The sequence below is a fragment of the Centropristis striata genome, chromosome 11, assembly GCF_030273125.1.
Source record: "Centropristis striata isolate RG_2023a ecotype Rhode Island chromosome 11, C.striata_1.0, whole genome shotgun sequence".
NCBI classification, from domain to species: Eukaryota; Metazoa; Chordata; class Actinopteri; order Perciformes; family Serranidae; genus Centropristis; species Centropristis striata.
Window position 1 is genome coordinate 36,321,589 of NC_081527.1, and position 25,613 is coordinate 36,347,201.

General features: G+C 37.5%; 1 protein-coding gene across 1 annotated transcript; it reads left to right on the forward strand.

Moving 5' to 3' along the window:
• Positions 1-7,494: 7,494 nt before the first annotated feature.
• On the forward strand, positions 7,495-12,438 carry zgc:113531 (uncharacterized protein LOC541359 homolog). The gene is made up of 3 exons (XM_059344860.1): positions 7,495-7,984; positions 10,657-10,786; positions 11,842-12,438. Exons 1-3 carry the CDS (start codon positions 7,634-7,636, stop codon positions 12,030-12,032), a joined length of 672 nt encoding a protein of 223 aa, XP_059200843.1. The 5' UTR covers positions 7,495-7,633; the 3' UTR covers positions 12,033-12,438.
• The last annotated feature ends 13,175 nt before the right edge of the window (positions 12,439-25,613 follow it).

The window sequence follows — 25,613 nt, forward strand, 5'->3', positions numbered from 1 at the left end:
CGGAGCTTGAGCAAGAGTCTGAATGTATCATTAAATGCCACCTTACGTTACAACTTTTAAAATTACCGTAAATTCTGCACCTTTAATTAAGTAAAGTTTAATTTGTAATGGAGTGTTTCTTAACCCTCCTGTTGTCCTCGGGTCGAGGAAGGAAGAAGAGGGAAGGACGCAAAGGGAAGTAAAAAAGGATGGAGGAAAGAAGGAAGGAAAGAAAGAAGGATGGAGTAAGGAAAGAAGAGAGGAGGAAAGGGAGAAAGAATGGAAAGGAGAGAGAAAGGAAGGAGGATGGAGGAAAGTAAGGGGAGGAGGAGAAGAAAGGAAGGAAAAAATAAAGAAGGAAGGAGGGAGAAAAGGAGGGAGGCAGGAAGGAAAGAGGGCAGAAAGGAAGTAGGAAGGAAGGAAAGAGGGCAGAAAGGAAGGAGGAAGGAAAGAAAGGAGGGAAGGAAAGGGGGGCAAGGGAAGGGAAGAAGGAAGGAGGATAGAGGAAGGGATGGAGGCGGGAGGGATGAAAGAAGGAAGGAAGGAGGAAAGGAGAGGAAATCAGGAGGAAGGAAAGAAGAGAGAAAGGAAAGGAGATAGCGGAAGGAGGAAAGAAAAGAAGGGAAGGAGGGAGGAAAGGAAGGAAAGAAAGAAAGGAGGGGCGAGGGAAGGAAATAAGGAAGGAGGATAGAGGAGGGAGGAAAGAAGGAAGGAGGAAAGAAGAGAGGAAGGCAGGAGGAGGGAGGAAAGAAGGAATAGTCAAAACAGATTGGGTCAATTTGACCCGGAAGGACGACAGGAGGGTTAACTAGTCAATCTTGCTAAGTTTACCAAAGTAAAAGGTCTCCCATCACTGTGACACTTTATGAAGGTTGAGGGACATGGAAATGTTCACTCTATGAAGCTGCTTGTTGGAATAAAACCTTAAATATGTCCACGTTTTTCTACCAGTCTCTCTTATTTTCTCCTGTTTGTTGTTAGCTATCGGTGGCTAGCTAAATGAGCTACACCTGTCTTATGAGTAAACCCAAACGGAATCTGCGGACTTTTTTCTGGTTTTCTGTGGTGATTCAGGAGGAAAATCTGCGGGATTCTGCGGAGTAGTTTCTTCTCCTTTTGAGGTTTTAAACAATTATCTAGTACAATAATCCATGTGTTTAGAGCAAAAATAGCAACTTAAACAAAATCCATTCTGTATTAAAATTGCCTAATGTCAAAGGGGAGTTTTTCCTTACCACCCTCGCCAAGAGCTTGCTCATGTGGGATTGTTGGGTCTCTGTTAAATATGGAGAGTCTGGTCTTAAACCGGCTCTACTTGTAAAGTGCCTTGAGATGACTTTTGCTTTGATTTGGTGCCTTATAAATAAAAGTTGATCTGAGTTAAAGTCCCACTGACTGTCACACACCTGAGTGTGTGAAATTTGTCCTCGGCATTTAACTCATCCCGGGGGGGGAGCGGTAAGCAGCAGCGGTGCTGCCCTCTGGTATCAATCTAACCCCCAAGTCCAACCCTTAGATGCTGAGTGCCAAAAGGGAAGCAATAGATCCGCCGATTTATTTGTGCAAAAAAAGGCACAACGTTTCTACCAACGTTGTGACCTTTTTTGCACAAATAAATCGGTGGAGCATAAAAACTGTTTGTGCAGACTTCGCTCTTTTTAATCATTGGAAAAGTTTTTTGTCCTGCACCAGCACTTAAACGGATGTGCATAGTGCTACCTTAAATAAAATCCATATAAGGAGCTGCCACGCTGACGTCATGGAACCCATATGTGAGATTCCATATGGATGTAGTGTATCTGACTCACTGTGACCTCACTGGAATGACAACAGCATTTTAGCTGACAATATAAAGATAACTGCAGTCTCAGAGACCTCAGATTCAATCACTGCCCAAATCTCCTGCAGATAGAAAGAAAGCTTTAAGGGCCACTGAGAACAGGAGAGACCAGGCAAGTGTCACTGAAGAAATGTGCATGTGTCCCCTGGGTACCTCTGATATGCCTATAGGGGTCGGATTGGCAGGGCAACATAGGCGTGAGTGCCACGTAGCAGCCTGAACTCTGGATGTGAGACTCTAGTAAACCTAAAAGTACCACAAAGTCAAAAATATAGTCACCATATTGACACCATAAAGTCAAAAATTAGATTTTGACATTTTTATTCAATAGAAAACAATTTACTCTCTTAAGAACATTTCATAGAACTCATTCAAATTAGGCAACATAAATTTGTAAAAAAAAAAAAAAAGTACAGAGATGTACAGGGAATGGATAGTATTAATCTACAAAAAAGAATAATTGCATTCACTCTGAGCATATGTACAAATTAGGATATTTCCATAAATAATGTTCTAAAGACATAAATAAATAAATAAATAAATAAATAGGTAGTGCAAATTCTTATTCATATTCAATAGATATCTGAAACAAAAACAACTTTAAAAGGTTTTAAATAACCTAAATATATAATTAAATTGAACCATAGAGAACCATACATAACTTTAAATAGTCAATGAACCCCCCTGCAATTCTACTAATTTAAAAAAGACTTACTTTAACAATCAATAAAAAAGAAAGAAACAGAGTTAACGAGCAAGTCAGGTAGTCAGTCGGTCATTCAGACTGTCAGTCTGTCAGACAGAGACAGTCAGTCAGTTAAAAAGATATTCTGGTGTAAATTTAATCCATGGTCTAACACACCTTGACACCGAGTAAGACTCCCCCTCGAGAGGTCAAGTTTGCTGACCGCTAGTTTAGCTAGTTTTAGCAACCTCAGAAAAGACTGCACGATAACAATACACTGCAGCTTATGTCTCCAACTAGAAACCGCCATCAAAAAGCCACACAACTCACCCTCTCCTCCAGCAGCCTGCCTGTGTGGGGAAGCCCTGACGAGTCGATTACCGAGTGCAGTAGATTTCTGCAGCTCAAGGATGAAAATGTATGATTATTACTCCATTGAATGCTCAGTTCTCGTAATCGACTCGTCAGGGCTTCCCCACACAGGCAGGCTGCTGGAGGAGAGGGTGAGTTGTGCTGTGTTTTTAATACAAATCCAGCAAAGCGAGCAGATGTTTGATGCTCCGTACTGTGTGCTGGGACTGTACATGTACTGTTACTGAAGTTTGGTGCTGTTCTCACCATTAATTGTGGCTATGAGAGGCTTTTTGATGGAGGTTTCTAGTTGGAGACATAAGCTGCAGTGTATTGTTATCGTGCAGTCTTTTCTGAGGTTGCTAAAACTAGCTAAGCTAGCGGTCAGCTAACTTGACCTCTCGAGGGGGAGTCTTACTCGGTGTCAAGGTGTGTTAGGCCATGGATTAAATTTACACCAGAATATCCATATATCCCTTTAAATGCTTAATCCTGCTGCCGACTGTTGAATTTTGCAATGAGCATCATTTTAATGTTGTTTTGGGTAAGGCTCCGTCTGTACTGTGTGAGCAGCATAGTATAGTGGGAGAACAGTCTCTCAACATCCACTGAGGTAGTGGGGAGATGGAGGTACAATGCTGCAAGTGGGGCAAGAGTGGGCATTCTGTCCTCTCTGGTGGCCCACCACTCCACAGGACTGACCTCGTCAGCGTCACTCTTGTCCATATGGATGTAGCGGTGCCATTCCTCAGCTGACACACACGTAAGGGCAGGGGCCACCTGGACGTAGTCCTGGATGTTTTTTCTCACACCAGCTACCTTTGCTGGGTCAAACACTGGGAGGGCTTTGAAGAGCTCCATGCTGGGGTGTGACGCCATCACATTCTGCAACTTTGTAGAGCAGTCAGCCATGGTCTTCTGGAAGAGCTCAGTGCAGGCAGCACGATCATCCTCATCCAGCTCCCTCAGCCTTTCTGTGGTCCTGGGATGCCAATCCTCAGCCCCTACAGTGCGGCCATATTCAAAAAGCATGAGGAGGTTCTCGAGCTGACCATGAATAGTGGCAGCAGAGGGGTTGGAAGTCTCCTGCAGTTTTGTCATAGTGGTCTTGATCTCAGCGCTGTGCTCAACGATGAAGATCGCATGGGCCTTTAGAGTAGCTTCTTTCTCTTCCAGCAGCACTCTCAGGTCCCGAACAGCCTTGGAGGACAGTGGCAAAGTGGGTATGAAGTCGCATAAAATGTCCAGGTTATCTGCAAGGTACTGGACAGCTTCAATCCAGGAACCCCATCTGGTCATCACAGCAAAGACTGGCATAACAGGAGCCAAGTCCAATGCCTGCATATAAGCCCGCAGCTCTTGGCGACGTTGAGGTGCCTTGCAGAACACTCTTTTCACAAGTGCACACACCCTGTTGAGGTCCTCAAAGGTATCTGGGAAGACCTGCAGCACCAAGTTGAGGAGATGTGCCAGACATGTGACATGTATGGAGTTGGGGAACAGGCCATGAAGCATGGTGTTGAAGGCTTTCTTCATGTAGCTTGCCGAGTCGGTGACAAAAGCCCACACATCACTAAAATTAATGCTGAAGCTGTTGAGGCAAGAAATGACTGCCTGGGACACCGTGTTGAAGTTCACTCTGTCGATGAACACTATATCTGCTGCCAGAGGTGGCCTGCCAACAGGTTGCAGAAGAATTGCAAGGACACAGCGGCCACAGGCGTCTGTCGTCTCATCTAATATAATGTAGATGGGCTTTCCTTCCACCGCACTCTTTATGTCCTCCACATACTGAGGGAACAGCTCTGGTAGGTAGTCGGAGCGGAGGTGGGACGGAGCTGGAAGGGATCCGCCCTGCTTGCAGTATTTCTGCAGAAAACAAGCCAGCTTGGGGGCCTTCTCAAGTGGAATATCGGCTTCAACAAGAGCCTTGGTAAAATCTAGGACAAACTCCTTCCTCTCAGCAGTTGATGGGGTCTTGGAGAGGCAGGCAGCCAGGGTTTGAGTCCTAGATCGCACTAGAAGACGGAGAGAAAAAAAAAGAATAATTGAAACATGGTATTATTATAACACAGAATAAAGTAAACATAGGCTTGTACTTTCACTTTGTTTATTTAGACGGGACTGCGCATATTAAGGAGCAATACATATCTGATTGAATGTAAATATACTGAATTAAGCAAAGATGCCAATTTTAGTCCATAGTAAAAAAACAAAAAAACAACAACAAGTAAAATAAAAGCAGCTGGTTTTAATGGAGAGAGTATGAGCCATACAAAAAAAAAGAAGAGATCACAGCCTGAAGCAACACTGTTGCTGCAAATAAGAGAGGAGGCTGCTTTTAATTTCTGACAGCTCAGCATTGTGTTACTTTTAAATATGAAGGTTTATTCATTTAAACAAAATAAAATAGAGCAACAGCAACTGATATTTTAAAATCATGTTTTATATTGTTCTCGTATATTTTATTGAGCGCAATTATGCGAGTGTGTTTTCCTAGAAAACAAGGCTCGATTTGCGTATAAAAATATGCTACAGTGGGGTTTATTAGTACAAATCTCATAGGCTATTCTCTCTGTACAAAGACAACAAAGACCTTTTTAAATGTGAAAACAAAGTAGACATTTAATATTTGCATTTGGGCAGCATATAACGTGTTATATGGCATATAACAGTCGAAACACTAACACTAAAATAGTTTATTAATGGCCACATCAAAGTGAAATTATTAACTCTACCGATTATCCATCTGATTATCTGTCCTGCTGCGAGCGCACAACTTCTTTCAGTGTCTCCATAGACTAGCCTTTATAAAAGTAAAATATAAATGTATGAGCTGCGTTTTCCCTCAGCTGAACACCTGTCAGCGGAGACGCTCAGAGAGAAAGTAAACAGCAGCGGATCCGCTCGATCTCTCTCTCCGTACAAAAGCTGGCTCTGATCCAGCTCCGCCGGACTTTCAAAATAAAGGTGACGCAGCTCTAGATGAGTTAAATAGTGAAACAGCGGCGCATTCATAGCCGATTTTAGGATGAAACTCTGAATAGAACCTGGTCGGGACGATGGTGATCTAGCCGGATAAAAGAGAGCCACCTTCGCATTACAGTTAAGCCCGGCTTTAGGCTCAACATAGCTCGCTAACCCACTAAACTCGCTTCCAAGTACAGCCCTCTGTGGTGACAACCGGCGGTCGTCTAAACACGGTGACAACACATTTAAATGAATTTAACATGTTAACCAGCTAGTAAGTACTTACCCAATCCACTCCTCTTTCTGTTGCTGTGCCTTTGGGACTTCAGATGCTCCAGGATGGTCTGCTTCCTCAGGTAATCCACCGAGTGCTGACACACTTTACAAAATAATACGCCCCCGTCCGCATAAAAATCATTGGCAAATTCATTTGCCCTGTCTGCCGCGGTGATCCGTGTCGATAAATGCCGACGCCTCAGCTCTTCTGCTGTAAATCGCATTTTCGACATAATTTACCGGTAGATTAAAACTACGTTGTTTTGTTGTTCCACCTGACACAATATTGACAGCGGCGGGGGGCGGGGAGAGGGGCGGGAAAATGTAAATTTACAGACAAAGGGGGAGGGTCGAGAGGCGTTCAAGGTGTTCAAAATTCCGCGGAATTACCGCGGAGTTTTCGTCGGAGCACCGCGGCCGCAGATTCCGTGCGGGCCTGCTTATGAGGAAAGCTAACAAGCCTGAACAACATAACCGTATATTTCACCAACGGGGAGTGTTAACATAGTGTATTTCTAACATTAACAATTATGATAAAACTGCGGGTGTATAACACGGTTTTTAAATTTTGATAAAAATGTCTTTTTTATGTTGCTAAAGAGGAAAAACGCTCACCCAACTCGTATGTAGCCAGACTGGTATCCAGGGGAAACATTCCAGTTGCTATGGGAGATATCGCGGGAGATATCGCGAGATCTATCAACAGTTGGGTTCTGGTATCCAAGGGAAACATTCCAGTTGCTATGGGAGATATCGCGAGATCTATCAGCAGTTGGGCTCTAAATACAGGCTGTTTTCTTCTACATTTACACACAATTTTACTACATTTACACTTTTTCTCCCTGGCTTTTAATCAAGTTTAAGTGGACATCTTGCAAAAACAAAAATTTATTTAAATTTTTAATTTATTTTATTATATTTTTAATTTATTTTATTCTATTGTTGCACTGTGTTTATGTATTTTAGTTTTTTTTTAGTTTTTACCGTATTTCCTGCAACTGTGATATCTGTACAGCACTTTGGTCAACCCCGGTTGTTTTAAGTGTGCTCTATAAATAAAGTTTGACTTGACTTGACTTGACAATTATTGTTGTTTTTGCAAAAATGCAATAGAAAACGACAAAGTAAAACAAATGAGGTTTAATAGGGTTATTTGTTGAGTTCAGTAAGTACCTATTAACACACTAGACCACCTGTGCTCTTGTAAAAGTCTGCACTAACATACTTTAAGATGTGAAGCTGGGGGAGGGACAGACTGTAGCTGAGGCTGGCATATGAACCCTCAGAGAGCCACTGAATATAACTTTCCCTCTGTATGCCGCCCCTACCTCCACCCCCTTCCGGGCTCTTTGCAGAAGTGTGCGCAGCCCCAGTAGATCGCTGTGGACCGAGGTAACTCCAAGGATCTTTGCGTTCATTAACAATGTAACAAACTTGGGCGATCTGTCTACCAAATCCCAGCTGGACCACAGCTGGACCACTTCTTGTTGTTAACTTTTTGGTTTTGGACAAGGTGAATCAAATAAATCGCCATGGTTTTCAGTGGGTGCCTTTCCTTGGAGAGCAGAATACGCACGGCCGTTTTGGCACTGCTGCTTTGCGCACAGGCCGGTTTTGGGTTCTCCGTGGCCGGTCAGCAGGAGAGCACCTGTGAGGCTAACGGCAGCATATACTTCGTGGGGGAATGGTATTTTCTGGACTCTGATCACTGCACCCAGTGTGAATGCACCACTGAGGGCTCCGCATGTTCCCGCACTGAGTGCACCTCCCTCCCGGCTGCATGCATCCATGTCAGCCACTACCCCACCGACTGCTGCCCCAGGTGCGAGAAGATCGGGTGTGAGTACCGAGGAGTGGTGTACGAACTGGGGCAGAACTTCCAGGTAAGGCTGAGAGTTCTGACACCAAGATGGGGATGGCCTCTGATGACTTCCAGTATGCATGGGGACTGTATATAGACCCTATTTTTAGCTTAATTTTTATTATTATAGAGCCTTAAATGTATTTAGATTATTCATGTTTTAGATTTTTCAAATTGAATTAAGATTTAGACATAATACCCAAATGCAGTGGCAGTTCTAGACTAATTTTACTGTGGAGGCCAAGCAGGGGCCAGTGTTTAATCAGAGGGGCACATTAAAAAACTAAGCAAAAGATTATATTTAGGCATTCAAAACCTTTATTTTAGCTCATTTAAATTCTCATTTAAGTATATTTGGAAGATACAAATACACTGACATTTTTGTGCACAATTACTTTTTTTATTTTGAAAGTGCAGTATAGTGAGAATGATACAAAGTTTTTATTGCACAATTAAACTATTATACAATGTAACATTCTGGGTTCCTTTTGTGTACAATGAGATATTGTTTGAACAAAAAAGGGTAAGAATTGTTCCGTCGTTCATCGTTATAAATTGATCATTTTATTATTAATTTGACCCATGTGTAGAACCGCCACTGCCCAAATGAAATCTACACAGTGCATATAACAGTGTTCCCATCTTGCAGGTCAGGTGTTTAAAATATTCTTATGGATTGAGTTTTTTTCGTTTTTGTTTTACTTCCTATGGGAATCTAAAATACTTTAAATAGTTCAAGAAGCTATACAACCATTCTCTTTTTAAACTGCTCACAATTTATGGCCATAATAAAGGCCATGACCTTTGATTACAGGTTCTAAATCATTTCATTGTAAAGGATCATAAAGGTTTGGGACTACTGATGTAGAATATAGTTTAGTTTTGGTGTCATTTGTTGTGACCCCTAACTTTCATCTAAGGGAAGATTTTGTAAGAATACACATATAAAGCAGTATGCTGTAGGCCTGCCTCTACGTCCAAGATTGTTAAATATGAAATGCAATGTCCAACATACATTTTTTAAGTAATGCCACATTTTATTGAAAAGAACTTCATTGAAACTATAACCAGGTTGAATATCCCCAGCAGAGAGGATTAAATATCAGTTTGTTTTTGTTTGTTTACCCATAAAGATGAGCTCTAGATAATGTGTCTATCACAAAACCAAAAGGTGAGCTCAGTACTGTTTATGTGTAAACCTCAGGTGTTTCATGCAGGTTTCACCCTGTTCTGCATGTTGCCTGCCATGCAAAAGTGTAACTATGCACGAGCATATTCCAAAATGAAACTTTTACCCATGACAGTTTCCCAAAGCTTGTGTGTTGCACAGTTGTGGAATGTAAGTAAGTACATTTACTCAAGTACTGTACTTAAGTACAATTTTGAGGTGCTTGTACTTTACTTGAGTATTTCCATTTTATGTAACTTTGTACTTCTACTCCTATACATTTTGAGGCAAATATTGGACTTATAACTCCACTACATTAAACTGAAAGCTTTAGTTAGTTTAGTTACTTTTCAGGTCGAAATTTGACATAAACAACACAATACATTTAAAATCGTTACTCATTGTTATTAATTAAACCACATAAAAGTATATTAAGTAGTTAAAATTAGCCCTACCTTGACAACAGTAAATCAAAGCTTACCTAAATGCAAAAATAGTAATGCAATAATATATTTGGACAATATGAGTGGGTCCATTCTACATAACGAGTACTTTTACTTTTGATACTTTAAGTACATTTTGATGCTGATGCTTTTGTACTTTTACTTCAGTAAGTTTTGAATGCAGGACTTTTACTTGTAGTGGAGTAATTTCCCAGTGTGGTATTAGTACTTTTACTTAAGTAAGAGATCTGAATACTTCGTCCACCACTGGTGTTACAGCCATATAAGTCTACGCTTATATACCTTTTTCAGTACATTTCTTCCAAAACTCTGAACCAGTGAATTCCACTCTGACTCTGGTATGCTGGTATGTTACTTGAGTATACAGCTGGGACTTGGAGGTAAATGGCGCCCCCTTTTGAAATGGCATAGGGAAGTAAAATTTACTTTGAGTCTCACGGCACACTGCACTGTAAAAAAAAAAGCTGTTGTTTTTACAGTAAAAAACCGGCAGCTGTGGTTGCCAGAACTTTACCGTAATAAATACGGTGCAACTGTTTTTAATATTACGGTAAAAAGATTGCCATTTTATTTAATTTTTTTTACTGTATAAATAAAAAGTTTTTCCATCAAAAGAAATGCTGTTCTGCCATATAATTGACAAGAAAATACTTTATAAATGAAAACGCATAAATTAACGATTTTACCATTAAATATTACAGTATATTTTTGTTAAAAATATGGTGTTTGGTACATTTAACAGTGAGAAAAAGTATTTTTACAAAAAATAAATGCAAAAATGACAGTGATGCTTGTATATATATTACATTAAATACATATTACAGTGTATTTTACAGTGGAGTAATGTATTTTTCAAAAACAAAACTGTAAAAAAATACTGTTGTGGCTGATATATACATTTACAGTGTTTCTTTGTTACTGAAACTGAATTAACTTATTTATCATTTTACGGTCTTTTACTCTCATAGTTTAGCAGTTTTTCACCGTAAAATCTACAGACATTTTTTACAGTGTGTGTTTGTGTGTGTGTGTGTGTGTGTGTGTGTGTGTGTGTTTTCCCAGCCATCAGAATGTGAGCAGTGCACTTGTGACAGTGATGGCATCGCCCGCTGTCTAGTTGCAGATTGTGCCCCTCCACGATGTGTCAACCCTGTCTACGAGCCAGGCAAATGCTGCCCTGAATGCCGCGAGGGTAAGTAGAAAATAGAACAAAAAAGGTCAAAAGTTAAGCAAAAATGTAACAAATAAAACACAGAGGTGCAGCAGGAGTCATCTCCAGTGTATGCACTTAAGACATATGTTCTTTTTCAGGTTCATACTTTTTTGGGTTACAATAGAACAAATTTAAATGCAGAAGTTTTGGTGCATATCCAAACTGTGACTGGAAAAAAGGGAAAAAAGAAAATGAAACAACAGAAAATAATAAGTCAACTCAGTCTGGTATATCTCACAGGATGCGAGTCCCCTGGGTGAAAGTGACTTTTACAAAATATGTCTCCTTTAACTAAATGTGCCTCCCTAGATCAGCGGTTCCCAAACTTTTTTAGCCGTGCACCCCCTTCTATGTCCCAGCCAGGTTGACGCACCCCCAATCCCCCACACCTTCAAAAAAAACAAAATGCAATAAGATTTTTTATAGCCATATTAAAGGTGGAGGATGATGACAGGCTCAGGATCAGAGGCAGAAAGCAGATCAGTTGGGAAAATGTTATAATATTTTGAGCTGCGTTGAACAAAAATTGCAGCAAATTTAAATGAGCGTGGAGTGAACACAACCCCGTCATCATAACACAGGCTGGAAAAATGATACAAGAACAAGAAGATAACTTCTTCTACGCTTCATTATAAGATCAAAAACAACCAAAAATAGATGCAAAAATGACCAAAGATGACACAAAATTATCAAAATAGACACAAATTGACCACAAATACATGTGAAAATTACCAAACAACCAAAAAATAGATGCAAAAATGACCAAAATAGATGCAAAAATGAACAAAAAAATGACACAAAATTGAATAGCCTGTATTTATTAATTAATCAATAACACGTCTTTATTGTGTGAGGGGAAAAAATGCAATTGTGTCATTATCAGACCGCCATTACATTTTTCATCTCATGCACCCCCTAGCAGCAGCTCACGCACCCCCAGGGGTCCACGCACCACACTTTGGGAATCCCTGCCCTAGATGTATCTCTTCAGCTGCGGTTACACTAACCTCTCTCTGTTGCTCATCTTCCTCCAGGTGCTAACTGCTACGTTGATGCATCACGCGGCCAGGTGATTCCTGCAGGAGAGCCCATCTGGGTCGACTCCTGCACCAAGTGTCGGTGTCACGACGGTCAGGACGCCGGCTACTGGGAGGGGAACCGTCTGGCCACCTGTTCCCGTCTCAAAAACTGTACACCTGAACAACCGTCCACCAAGAAAAACTGATTCACTCTGCTAGCAGAGAGAGAAGCAGCTGTTCCCCTGAAATATACAATCAGACTGATCAACTACCTTCCGTCTCTGGGGACACGCTGAACCCTCCTGTGAGGATGAAAATTGATTATCTGCAAGTTTGTCAGGAACAGAAGTGGACAAGAACCAAATAAATCATTTTAATAAACCAAAACCATTATAGCAGATCAGCTACCATTCCACACTGTTTAATCCAATATTTCAGCATTACTGATGACACCCACTGAATTTGTCACTTTGGTGGACAAAGCATGCCCATTATCAGGCCTTAGCTGCATATTACAAACAAGATTGTGACTCAAGGCTGATTTATCAAGTCAAAGCTCCCAGTTCACTGCATGTCAGTGGGTTTAACTGCAAAGTACAGTACAGGCCACAAGTTTGGACACACACCTTCTCATTCAATGCGTTTTTCTTTATTTTCATGACTATTTACATTGTAGATTCTCACTGAAGGCATCAAAACTATGAATGAACACATATGGAATTATGTACTTAACAAAAAAAGTGTGAAATAACTGAAAACATGTCTTGTATTTTAGATTCCTCAAAGTAACCACCCTTTGCTTACTAGAATATAAGACATGTTTTCAGTTATTTCAAACTTTTTTGTTAAGTACATAATTCCACATGTGTTCATTAATAGTTTTGATGAATTTACAATGTCAATAGTCATGAAAATAAAGGAAACACATTGAATGAGAAGGTGTGTCCAAACTTTTGGCCTGTACTGTACATTATCAACAAAGGCATTTCATCTAACTCTGTGGTCCTGGCATAAAGAGGGGTTAATATCTAGATATAAGACCAATATTATTTTAGTTCATAACATGCTTCCATGGTGCATATTGATGAGTTGTGTTTAATCAAAGTATAACACCCTAACTGAGGCACAGACACCTTGTGGTCACAGTTCACAGGGGTTGGTTGGTGGAAGATCAGTAGGCCCCTTAATACCTTAATCCAGCCGTACTGTATGTAAAGAACAGATAAGACTTGATCCCACCAGCCTAGAAGATGGAGATTGTAGTCATGGACGGATTACGAGAAAATGGGTCCCTGGGCATGTAAGAGCCCCCCTGGCTACCAATATGATCTCACAGGAATCCGTGAAATAGCCACGGATTCACTTAACTCAAAATCTGTAGAATAGCCACGGATTCACTCAAATTTCCGTGAAATAGCCACGGATTTCGCTACAATGCAAGTTAATGACAGTCATATCCCGTGGCTATTCCAACATACAAAGTGATTATGTACATTCACTGAGTGAATATTTAGAAAATAAAACATATATTTCTCACTAGAAATGTGATCAAAATCCATTTTTATGCAGAAACTAAGTCAAAATATTGATTTTTTCACTAAAAATGAGAGAACTGTCCGCCATGTTTTTTGTTCTGACCGCCGGGACCTTGAAAGTCACGTGACTTGGAACAAACCAATAGGAAAAAATATTAATTTGCATTGTAGCGAAATCCGTGTCAGTTTCACGGAAATTTGAGTGAATCCGTGGCTATTTCACGGATTTCTGTGAGACCAGGTTCCTGCCTACATAGGAGCAATATACCCAAACTCAAAAAGTCTCAAAGAGTCGACTTTTAGTCATTTTTTGTTCATTTGTTGTGGTTCTGCATCTATTTTTTTAGTCTTTTTAAATCTCTTTGTGGTCATTTTGCATCTCTGTGATTGTTTTGCATGTATTTTGAGTAATTTAGCATCTTCGCTGTGGTTTTGCATTTATTTTCAGCAGTTTTTTTGCCTCTTTGTAGTCATTGAGTAATTTATAGTTTTGCGTTTTTTGTGTCTATTTTGAGTCTTTTAGCGTCTCTTTGTGGTTGTTTGTGTCTGTAGTCAGTTCTTGTTATTTGTAGTTGTTTTATGTACATTTGTGGTCATTTAGTGTCTCATTGTGGTTGTTTGTGGGGTTATTCAGCCACACATGGTGAGTCAGGACCCTTGACCCCTTGGGCCCATGTGCCTGTGCACGTTTAGTAATCCATCCATGATTGTAGTACTCAGAAACCAATGAAAAGATTAAAAACATGAAGGAAAACAGGACTAAAACTCTGTTTGCTAACATTGATTGCAGTGAGGTAGAAATAAGATGTTTGATTTACTCAAACACCCCCAACCCCTGAACCTAACACATGTACTACAGACACCTGACAGTAATTATGATGCTTATTTTATCAGCCTGTTTACTGTTTCTTCAAAAAGTCTATATTTGAAAGAAGGAGAGACCAGTAAGCTTTCAGAGTAAATCAGGAGGCATATTTTTAATTTCCAGACACCTGCTTTGGGACACAACTGGCAACATAACAAAGCCAATGAGATTATTGGATGATAAGAAATTGTAATTGACCTGTCACGGGTTGATGCACCAGGCAAATGTATGCACAGCTGTGATGCAATTTAGTCTAGGAAATGGCTTAGCAAAGCAATTAACAATTTGTAACTGTCCTATAAATTCTGCAGTTCAATTTTCCAGGCTAATTGAAATGTAATGTATGAGACTAGGGCCTAACATATGACTGTACAGTAGCTGTAGACACCAGCGATATTTGAAAACAGGGTTGTTATTTGTGCATGTACACTGTAGAGCAGGAAAAACAACCTGTAATTAGCTGCTTTATTCATTTTTCACTAGAAAGAATGTGTGGCCTTTAAATAGAAATAGCCTTCTTCGTTATTTACACTGTTACAGAAGTTTACGGTTATTCAGAAAGCTCTTCTGTGTATAATGAAAAAGAAGTGTATATATATATATATATATATATATATATATATATATATATATATATACTACTGGTCAAAAGTTTTAGAACACCAACTTTTCCAGAATTTAATTGAAAATGATGCAGTTTAATGTCTCAGTGTACTCTGAAATTAATGCACATTTGCAACATTTAAAATTCTTTATTGAGCATGATAGTGTTTTGAAAGTAAAAAAAAGATTCAAAATCACATTTTATGTTGGACTAAAGGACTAAAAAAAGACACAAAATGACAAAAAAAAGACACAAAATGACAAAAAAAAGACACCAAAAGACACAAAATGACAAAAAAAAAGACACAAAATGACCAAAAAAAGACACAAAATGACTTACAAAGACATGAAAAGAATTCAAAAATGGACAAAATAGCCCAAGACTCCATAGAGTTAAGTTGTTAACCCATTTCTTGTTCCCTGAAAAAGGCCTACTTGTATAATTCTGAAATGTACATTATTTTCCAGTTTTGGTTAAGCTTACCTTTTTTTATTTACCTCTGGCAGTTCACCACTTACCTTTGTACCCTTTCAAGCTGTTCATTGGACTTGAACTGCTTGAATTTCAATAAAAAACTGGAAAAATTGGGGTGTTCTAAAACTTTTGACCGGTAGTGTATATATATATATATATATATATATATATATATCTTCTGTTTTTCTTCTGTTATCCTACCCTTATCTACCACTGAAATCATGAGGGACCTTTGAATGAAAACCAAAAATAATCTTGTCTTGTTATATGTTTATGTGCAGTGTTGGAGCCTATTATGGCTTTGACTTTATATTTAAGACTCCCGAGCTGCAGCTGTTTGAAGTATATGATTACAACTGACACATTTCACTGCCCTAATTCTCCCTGAGAAGCTTCTTTATGACAGGTTTGGGATTTAGTCGAAACTTTTAGGGTTATGAACACCTTTTAAATATTATTTTATCAGGAGACTTTTAGAATAAAAACTCTTTTCCTCATTTACATTTTCTTCCACTTGTTTTTCCGTAGTTATCTTAATAACCGACTAAAGACACAAGGTTAAAGAAATAGTCTGTCATTTTGTGAAATATGCTTATTTGTGTTATATGAGAAGTTAAATACCATTCTCATGTCTGTACAGTGAATATGAGGCTACAGTTAGCATCAGATCCTCTTAGCTTTGCATAATGACTAGAAACAGCCTGGCTCCATCAAAGGGTAACAGAATTTGTAGTATATTCACTGTAAAGCAGGGGTCTCAAACTCAAATTACCTGGGGGCCGCTGGAGGCAGTATCAAAATGACCAAAAAAAGACACCAAATTACAGAAAAAGACAAAATGACTGAAAAAACACTACATTACGTTAAAAAAATTACGTTAAAAAGACACAAAATGACCCAAAAAAATACACAAAGTGACCAAAAAGACACAAAATGACAGAAAAAAACTAAATTACTTAAAAAAGACACACAATTACCAAAAAAGACACAAAATTATTTAAAAAAGACAAAATTACCCCATAAAAGTAATAAAAGGGACCTTCCACACACAACACAGTAAAGTGTCATTCATATAAAACTCACATTAAACTTTCATATCAAGGTGGGGGCCACAAAATATCGTGACGAGGGCCGCAATTGGCCCGCGGGCCGCGAGTTTGAGACCCATGCTGTAAAGTATCATTAAAAGGTTTGTTCACACCAGTCATGAAACAAATTATCACCATGTGTTACTTGAACAAGTTTGACCTTTGGATCATTTGTGTTGTTTGTCATGTAACCCATGCAAGATTTGCTATTGTAAACCCAAAACAAAAATCAAAAGTTTTCCAAAATGTCTCCATCATGATGCTGATGTGTAAAAAGTCATCGGGGGAATGCCATGCAGGAGAATCTTAATTTGCAATGCAGCAAATTTCTTGCTGGAGTTGAAAATTTTTGCAGGATTTGCACCAAATTTCTTGAATTCCTTGTCTACTTGCATATTGGCATTGACTTTGTATGTGATTGCCGCACAAAACGCAACATAACTCTCTGCAAAAAAGCCTAAAATGTCAAACTATTCTTGTAAATGGAGTTTAATTTCCTGCCTATAATAAAAGGGAACCAATATGAATCACACCCACCTGTTATGTAGTGTGTCATGCTGGTAACATACAGGCTTCTTGTAAACAAATTGAAATAAAAACATTTCCATGACCTTTAAAAATCTCTTATTTTCTTCATTTTTTAAATTTTATTTGAACAATTTGCTGGTTTGTGTACAGTTTGGCTCTGTTATCTCTTCGAAGACACCATCCTGATTTCCCTGCAGAGCTTTTCTGCTGACTGGTTTGGGACCAGTGCTCCCCACCAAACAATAAAAGAATGACAAAAATAGTGGAAAGTAAAAAAAAAAGAAGGTTTTACTGTGTAGCATTAAAGCTTTGTTGATACTATTGGCAGTGTGGCAGGAAGGGCAGGAGAGAAAGGTTATCCTGAATAAGAACTGCCTTCATTTGCTGAACTTTTCACTTGTGTTGCCTTATATGACATACTGTGTTGAAATTTGGGGAAATGCATATAAAACAAATCTAGATCCAATAATTAAACTGCAGAAAAGAGCTATCAGGATAATAAATGAAGTTGGATACCGTGATTCTACAAATCAGCTTTTTATAAGATCACACACGTTGAAATTTCAGGACATTGTATATTCAAAAACATTAGAAATTATGTTTCGAGTGGTAAACATGTCAATTCCTGTTTGTATTCAAAAAATGTTTAAATTAAGGCAGGGGATTTATAACTTAAGGGGGTTGCTAATGTTTAAAACTCACAAAGTCAGAACTAATCTCAAATACAGATGTGTGTCAGTTTTGGGTGTAAAATTATGGAATTATGGACTAAATGATGAAATAAAGATGTGTAATTCTATGTTAGTTTTCAAGAAGACTTTAAAATCTAAAATTATCAAGGGTTACAATGAAATTTGATTGAATTTGATTTTTCAGTTTAAGGTATCATGTGTTTTGTAACAATGTGAATTACTCAGTTAATGTAATGTACACTGTAAAAAATAATCTGTTTAATTTGCGGTAAAATACCGGCAGCTGTGGTTGCCAGAACTTCACCGTAAAAATTACAGTGAGTGGGTTTTCTACTGTAAATTTAAATGTAAATATCAGCAAAAACTGTAATTTAGTCTGAATAATCCTGTTATTTTTAGGGTAATTGTGTCATGCATTCACACATCATGGTATTTCTCCATAAATTTTGCATGAAAATGTTATATTTTACAGCAAAACTGTGTGTTTCTTCCAGTTTATGACAGAAAAAAGGAAAAGTTTTGTGCTATTCTTTGATTTACGGTAATTAAAAGTGTCTAATACGGTGATATACAATTTTTCATTTTATGCCCTATTTCTGATGTATTTCACAGAGTTTTACTGTTATTTCTACAAACCTTTTTTACAGTGTATATAATGTAATGTATATGCATGTAGATAGTCAGGAGAGGCAAAAATAAGCCTTTAGTGGGGCTTCAGCCTATTCCTTTTTCGGTTGCTGTCTGATGGATTCTTTTGTGAAAACATGATTTTATTTTGTTGTCTTTGTTTTGTTTGTTTTTGTTGTTGTTTTTTGTTGTTTTTTGTAACCGAAATAAAGCATTCATTCATCCACAAGGTGGTTTATGTGTGTTGTCATGCCAAAAACAATCAATATTACATTAAAAGGCTCGGAGATTACCTCAGCCTGCAGGTAAAAAAAACTAAATTATCATGTGTCATCTTCAGTAACCTGACAAAAGAAAAAAAAAACAATCACAATAACAAACTGACAACACCATCAGACAATCTTTAACCATCAGATTTATTGATTGTATAGAAAAAGTAGGTTTGATATGACGTAATGCATTCTATATAAGATATAACATTTTCAACATTCAATGTACAAAAAAAACATAGCTAGAGATACAGTAAATTTTAAAAATGCCCACAGGCCTGAAAGTCCTGTCTGCTCTCTGCAGCAAAAAGTGTATTTGAAAAAAACAGTTTCCAGTTCTTCACCACCCGAGGAGCGCTCAACAACTGGAACAGCTTCAAAAGTCAAGAGTCCATTAAGAAACATCAAGCGCTCCTCATGGTTGTTCTTACTCTCCCAAGTAAAGGAAATGTTTCAAATACGATTTCTGCTGCAGTTTCAGTTGCTGCTCTTTTACATTTCATATCTCATGTTATGTTTATACACAGCGGGGCCTCTCTGGCTGGATCCTCCATTCATTCCAATGACTTTCACTCCTCAGCTTGTACTTTCTCTTCAAGTAACTGACCTCATAAAGCCTGTCATTTTTCAGAGAGGTCTTGATGAAGATGGAATTTATCATGATTTTAAAGTTCGACTTACTCAGCATGAGGAGTACAGTTCAGCTTGTGCACAATAGTCCGGCGGCTTAGAACCAGATTTGGGAAGAAAGGGGACACGTCGGACAAAAGCACCATATTTTTTCCACATTCTCTCTATCACTATAGGTTTCAATTTTTGATAGGAGCCACTTCATCAAGATTGCAGATCAGAGATGGCAGCCATTTAAAATCTATGAGAACCAGTATATCTTCTAAGCCACTTAGAAGATCAATCTTGGTGTCAAAATATACATTTTCTGGGTCAAAGAATAATTTAAAGCTACTGAGAATATCACTAGATGATCAAATAGATATGTTCATTTTGGCCATGTATTTACATAATTTTTAGATTCCAAACATTTTCAGCTCAGGATTTCCTGCTGCAGCACTTGAAGCGAGTTGCCTACCAGTCTGGGTGAAAATGAACATATCTATTTGATCAAATAATCATCTAGTGATATTCTCAACAGCTTTAAATGATTCCTTGACCCAGAAAATGTAGATTTTGACACCAAGATTGACCTTCTGAGTGGCTTGGAAGATGTATTGGTTCTCATAGACTTTATATGGGTACCATCTCGGATCGGCCATCTTGATGAAGTGGCTCCTACCAAAAATTGAAACCTATGATGATAGAGAGCAAGTGGAAAAAATTTGGTGCTTTTGTCCAGCGTGTCCCCTTTATTTAGCTAAGCCGCCTGACTACAAGGGAGAGAGAGCGACCTATGTAAACTGGAGATGTGGAGATTAAAAGTGGACATTTAGCATCAAATAGAAATTATTTTCTTTTAAGATGAAGACTGGAAAATCATATTTTTCAACAGCATGAAATGTAGTTTCTGTTAGTGTGCACGTGACAGAATGTGAAGCTCTGTGATTGGATGCTTTCTGCCAAAATGCTCCCTGGGAATTGCAGTTAATGTCTCCACTAATCTCTACAAAAAGCAACATGATCTCACAGAAATCCGTGGAATAGCCACGGATTCGCTCAAATTTCCGTGAAACTGACACGGATTTCGCTACAATGCAAGTTAATGACAGTCATATCCCGTGGCTATTCCAACATACAAAGTGATTATGTACATTCACTGAGTGAATATTTAGAAAATAAAACATATATTTCTCGCTAGAAATGTGATCAAAATCCATTTTTATGCAGAAACTAAGTCAAAATATTGTTTTTTCACTAAAAATGAGAGAATTGTCCGCCTTGTTTTTTGTTCTGACCGCCGGAACCTTGAAAGTCACGTGACTTGGAACAAACCAATAGGAACAAATATCCATGGAATAGCCACGGGATATGACAGTCAGTTTCACGGAAATTTGAGCGATTCCGTGGCTATTTCACGGATTTCTGTGAGACCAGGTTGACAAAAAGGTATCTGCATATGATACAGAATCTGTAGCGGAGACAAGATTTTGGTATCGGAAGTGCTCTGGTTTCTATTTGTAGTTGGTTTGTAGTTCAAGTTATATTGACCAATCACGTTTGAGGAGACTTTGGCTGCATGCAGGTAAGATTGATGACTCCACTAACCTTTTCATGGAGCCTTTTTTATGAATACTTTTTATGAACAAGTTCGTTGTTCATTTATTATAGTGATGATTTAACCACAAGAGTTTAATGCTGATCTAATCGTAAAGAGCTCCAACTACAAGTCATGTAACATTGTCTATGGAAAAATAAATGACTTCAATTTTACTCCCAAAATCACTCCTTCAACTTCACAATTATATGAGACGACTACTATCCAGGTGCATTATGGGAAATGTAGGATCCAGTGTTTTTTCGTTTGTTCTCACTTGGAAAAAAAAGTTAACTCGGTCTCTTTTGCTTTAATTTTGACTATTCTGTTATTTTTAGCGACCCACCATTATAGAAGAAAAACACTGAATCACTAAAGTGCTTACACTGTAAAAAAAAATCTGTTTAATTTACGGTAAAATACCGGCAGCTGTGGTTGCCAGAACTTCACCGTAAAAAATACAGTGAGCGTATGTAAATGTAAATATCAGCAAAAACTGTAATTTATACTGAATAATCCCATTACTTTTAGGATAATTGTTTCATCATGGTATTTCTCTATTAACTTATATTTTTACAGCAAAACTGTGTGTTTTCTACAGTTTATGGCGGTAGAATTTAAAGTTTTATACTATTGTTTGATTTACAGTAATTAAAAGTATCTACTACGGTGATGTACAATGTTTAATTTTACGACCTATTTCTGATGCAATTTGACAGTTTTTTACTGTAATTTAAACAAACATTTTTTACAGTGTAGATACTGTAAGAAGGGGTAAATCAAAGCAACAGTCGTCATTTTGTCAGCTGTGTGCTGATTACAAGGATGTCAAATCAATAAGGTGAATTTGGAGGCAAAAGATGAAGAAATCGAAGCATGACTGCATTGCAAACTGAACTGAGTCCTTAAAAAAATATCATATCACTCATGAAAACAATGAGTTTGAAGCAGGATATGTGCTAGATGAGAACAGATCTGTAATATTGCACTGGGTAAGCTGTAAACAATATAAAGAAGGGGTTGTATTGACCTCTCCATAGGTAGTCTGCCCACTGAGGACACTTGAACTCACCAGGAGAGTTCTGCAATCTGAAAATGAGTATCAAAGGAAAGAAAGAAAGAGTCAGATAAAGTGTGGGAGAGAATGAGCAAACTGGGGGGGACACAGTATTCACAAATGGGGAGATAGAAAAATAAAGATACAGTAAGTGGCACAGATTCAGAGACACAAAGAGAGGCCTTGTCGATATCTATTGAAAGAAGAAGCACTCTTGTGAGACACAGCTGTGCCTGAAGTGGGCCCAACCACAGAGCACAACAGAGTGCCATTGACACATACAGCCTGGACTGGCAGAGTAAGAAAGAGAAGGCAATGAAAGGCGAGATAATGCAAAGAAAATAGGGAAGACAGTGTGAATGTGTGTGTCTGTGAGAGAGAGAGAGAGAGAGAGAGAGAGAGAGAGAGAGTAATCAAACCTTCCAACAGGCTCGAGGCGAAGATAACAGAGAGCCAAACAGATGGGTACATTTCTGCCTCAAGGCTGACCGAAGAGGAGGCCAGCAATACATAATTTTCACCAAAATAAAAGCCCCATTTTTTCCCGGAATGATAGAAAACTCAAACAGTTACAGCAGTGCACACAAATCTTCTGTCTGTTTCAACCTTTTCTACGGAAGCCCTGAACCGCAAGTGAAGACATTTTTTTTTTGAGATGTTATCTTGTTATTTCGAGATCATATCTCGTTATTTCAAGATAATATCTCATTATTTTGAGATAATACGCATATGTAAAAAAAAAAAAAAGAATAATAAAAAAAAAATCTTCCAAAATGTTTTTTTTCTTCAGATATTATCTCATTATTTCGAGATAATATCTCGTAATTACGAGATAATATCTCGTTATTTCAAGATAATATCTCGTTATTTCGAGATAACACACCTATGTAAAAAAAAAATTGTTTTTTAAAAAAAAAAATTTTTTTTTCGAAATAATGCTCGAAATAATGAGATATTATCTGAAGAAAAAAAAAATTTGGAAGATTTTTTTTTTTTTATTCTTTTTTTTTTTTTTACATATGTGTATTATCTCGAAATAATGAGATATTATCTTGAAATAACGAGATATGATCTCGAAATAACAAGATCACATCTCAAAACAAATTTTCTTCACTTGCGGTTCAGGGCTTCCGTACTTTTCAGATAGCTGGAGGAAACATTTTGTATTGTATTGTTATTTGTATTGTGTAACATGAAAATGTTTTATGAAAACTGAAAGAAATATGAGCTAATTTCTGTATTACCCATCTTATAACACACATCTTAGCAATCATAGCTTGATTTTACACCCAAAATTTCCTTTAACAAAGGGACAGTTCAACTCAAAATCACAAATACATATTTTTCTCTTATCTTTAATATTCTCTAAGCTGACGTTAGATAGATTGATCACCAATCAACCAAATCGATAGAATAAAAGGTTGGCATGGTGACATCACATTTCTTGAAAGCACAAATACACTACCGGTCAAAAGTTTTAGAACACCCCAATTTTTTCCAGTTTTTTATTGAAATTCAAGCAGTTCAAGTCAAATGAACAGCTTGAAAGGGTCCAAAGGTAAGTGGTGAACTGCCAGAGGTAAATAAAAAAAGGTAAGCTTAACCAAAACTGGAAAATAATGTACATTTCAGAATTATACAAGTAGGCCTTTTTCAGGGAACAAGAAATGGGTTAACAACTTAACTCTATGGAGTCTTGGGCTATTTTGTCCATTTTTGAATTCTTTTCATGTCTTTGTAAGTCATTTTGTGTCTTTTGGTGTCTTTTTTTGTCATTTTGTGTCTTTTTATGGTCATTTTGTGTCTTTTGGTGTCTTTTTTGTCATTTTGTGTCTTTTTTTGGTCATTTTGTGTCTTTTTTTAGTCCTTTAGTCCAATTTTAAATGTTGCAAATGTGCATTAATTTCAGAGCACACTGAGACATTAAACTGCATAATTTTCAATTAAATTCTGGAAAAATTGGTGTGTTCTAAAACTTTTGACCAGTAGTGTACATTGAAACCCAATCTAAGTTAAATTACCATCAATGTTTTCAAAATGTTTGCATTAATTTAATGCTGCATTTAATCGCTGATATCTGTTGAATAGTTCTGTGTTGAATGTTTTGACTTAAATTTGGACTTACTTGAGTCTTATGTTGATTCCTACCAACATTTTCTCATTTCTAACTCACACCAAACAATCTAGATTGCCAAACGCTAAGCTCCAGTTTTAGTCAAAGTTGATTTTGGGGTGAACTGTCCCTTTAAATAACCTTCTCTGCCCCTTAAGATAAGGTGTGAAGGCATCAGTTTGGTGTTTAGGCGATAACAGTAACAGCATCAACAGTAAGGACGAGGAAAAACCAAACAAAGGAAGAAGCGTGATGTATCAAAGTATAAAACAGTCAAAGGCTTTAGATTTCATTTTTGTTACTTTTCACAAAGGGAAAGTTATGAAACTCATGAGACAAAAAAACTTTTAAAATGAAAAAGTTTCAATTAAAAATAAAAAAGTAACTATGATATGATTCTGTGATAAAACAGATTGAAATGCAGAGCTGACAGCTGATAATAAACTCTGAAGCAGCAGGAGAGATGTCAGTCAAACTGCTCAAACCATAACTTCTCATTACTGCATTAAAATTCACAATTTCCACCAGCAGAAGACTGTCACCTCACAATTTCCTCTTTCAGGATATGATCGTCTTTTTCCTCAAAGATGTAAAGAAAAAGATAGAGAGCAGAGAGAGAAATGGCATCGTAACAGTATCAAGAGAGTTTTAATGAACTGTGATATTTAGAAAAAAGAAAAGAAAAGAAACATTTTGTCGTCCCAGTTGGCAAAAAAGACTCGTCTCCTCTGGGGAGAAAGTGTAGAAAGTTACCACTCAGCTTTAGTTTCCACTGTTACACTTAATGAGCCACGACTTTATTCTGACAGCTCAGTTTAACCCCCGTGTGTCCCATATATGATCGGAAAATGTGGGAAATGTCAGATGTTCTTATGAAAAATGCATATTTTATCAAATCTGTACCTTAAGGGGAGACACTACAGATGAACAGGAATTTTAACCAATAATTGATATCACCATAAAACCTCCACATATGATTTATTACATTAAGAATAAAAAAAAAAATCTATGATAGTGTTTAATTTGTTATTATTATTAATTTACATATTCTTTTGCACATTAAAACAAGTATTTCAATATGCAAATTAGGTATTTAAATATGCAAATTCGGTATTATCTTATTAAATATGTGCTAATTAGCATACATTTCCAGAGCAGAGCTCAAATATTGGATAAAGCCAAACTTTATTTCATTTTGTGGACATATTAGAGTCAAACGTTTTGACAGGATATCTCATTTTATCACCCAAAAATCATTATTCGATATGTTATTAGGAATAAAATGTTATATAAACAAACCCTTCTGTTTAAATCTTGAGAATATGAAACTGGAAATGTTTGGTGTATGTACATAAAAATGAAGTGGAGATTTCTGGCTCAGAGTTTTTTTAGCCTTTAAAGATATGAATTGTAAAATTCCATATATTCCTGAAAAACACTGCAAGTGAATTTGGGTAAATATGTTAAACTGATAGTTATTACCATGAAACCTCTTCAGTTGATTACTTCATTAAGACAAATATTTTCTGAAATTGTATGTTTAAATATGCAAATAAGGTATTACCTAATTAAATATGTGCTCATTAGCATACATTTCCAGAGCAGAGCCACAAACATTGGATAACGCCAAACTATTTGTTTCATTTTGTGGACATATTAGAGTCAAAAGTTTTGACAGAGGGAATTTCGGATTATCTCATTTTATCACTCCATCAATCAGAAAATACTA

What these genes read in the sequence shown, in the direction of transcription:
- zgc:113531 (XM_059344860.1), top strand. Translation starts at nt 7,634, where the DNA reads ATGGTTTTCAGTGGGTGCCTTTCCTTGGAGAGCAGAATACGCACGGCC. An exon ending in AACTGGGGCAGAACTTCCAG is followed by an intron (nt 7,985 to 10,656) that starts GTAAGGCTGAGA and finishes GTGTTTTCCCAG; the next exon opens with CCATCAGAATGTGAGCAGTG. An exon ending in CTGCCCTGAATGCCGCGAGG is followed by an intron (nt 10,787 to 11,841) that starts GTAAGTAGAAAA and finishes ATCTTCCTCCAG; the next exon opens with GTGCTAACTGCTACGTTGAT.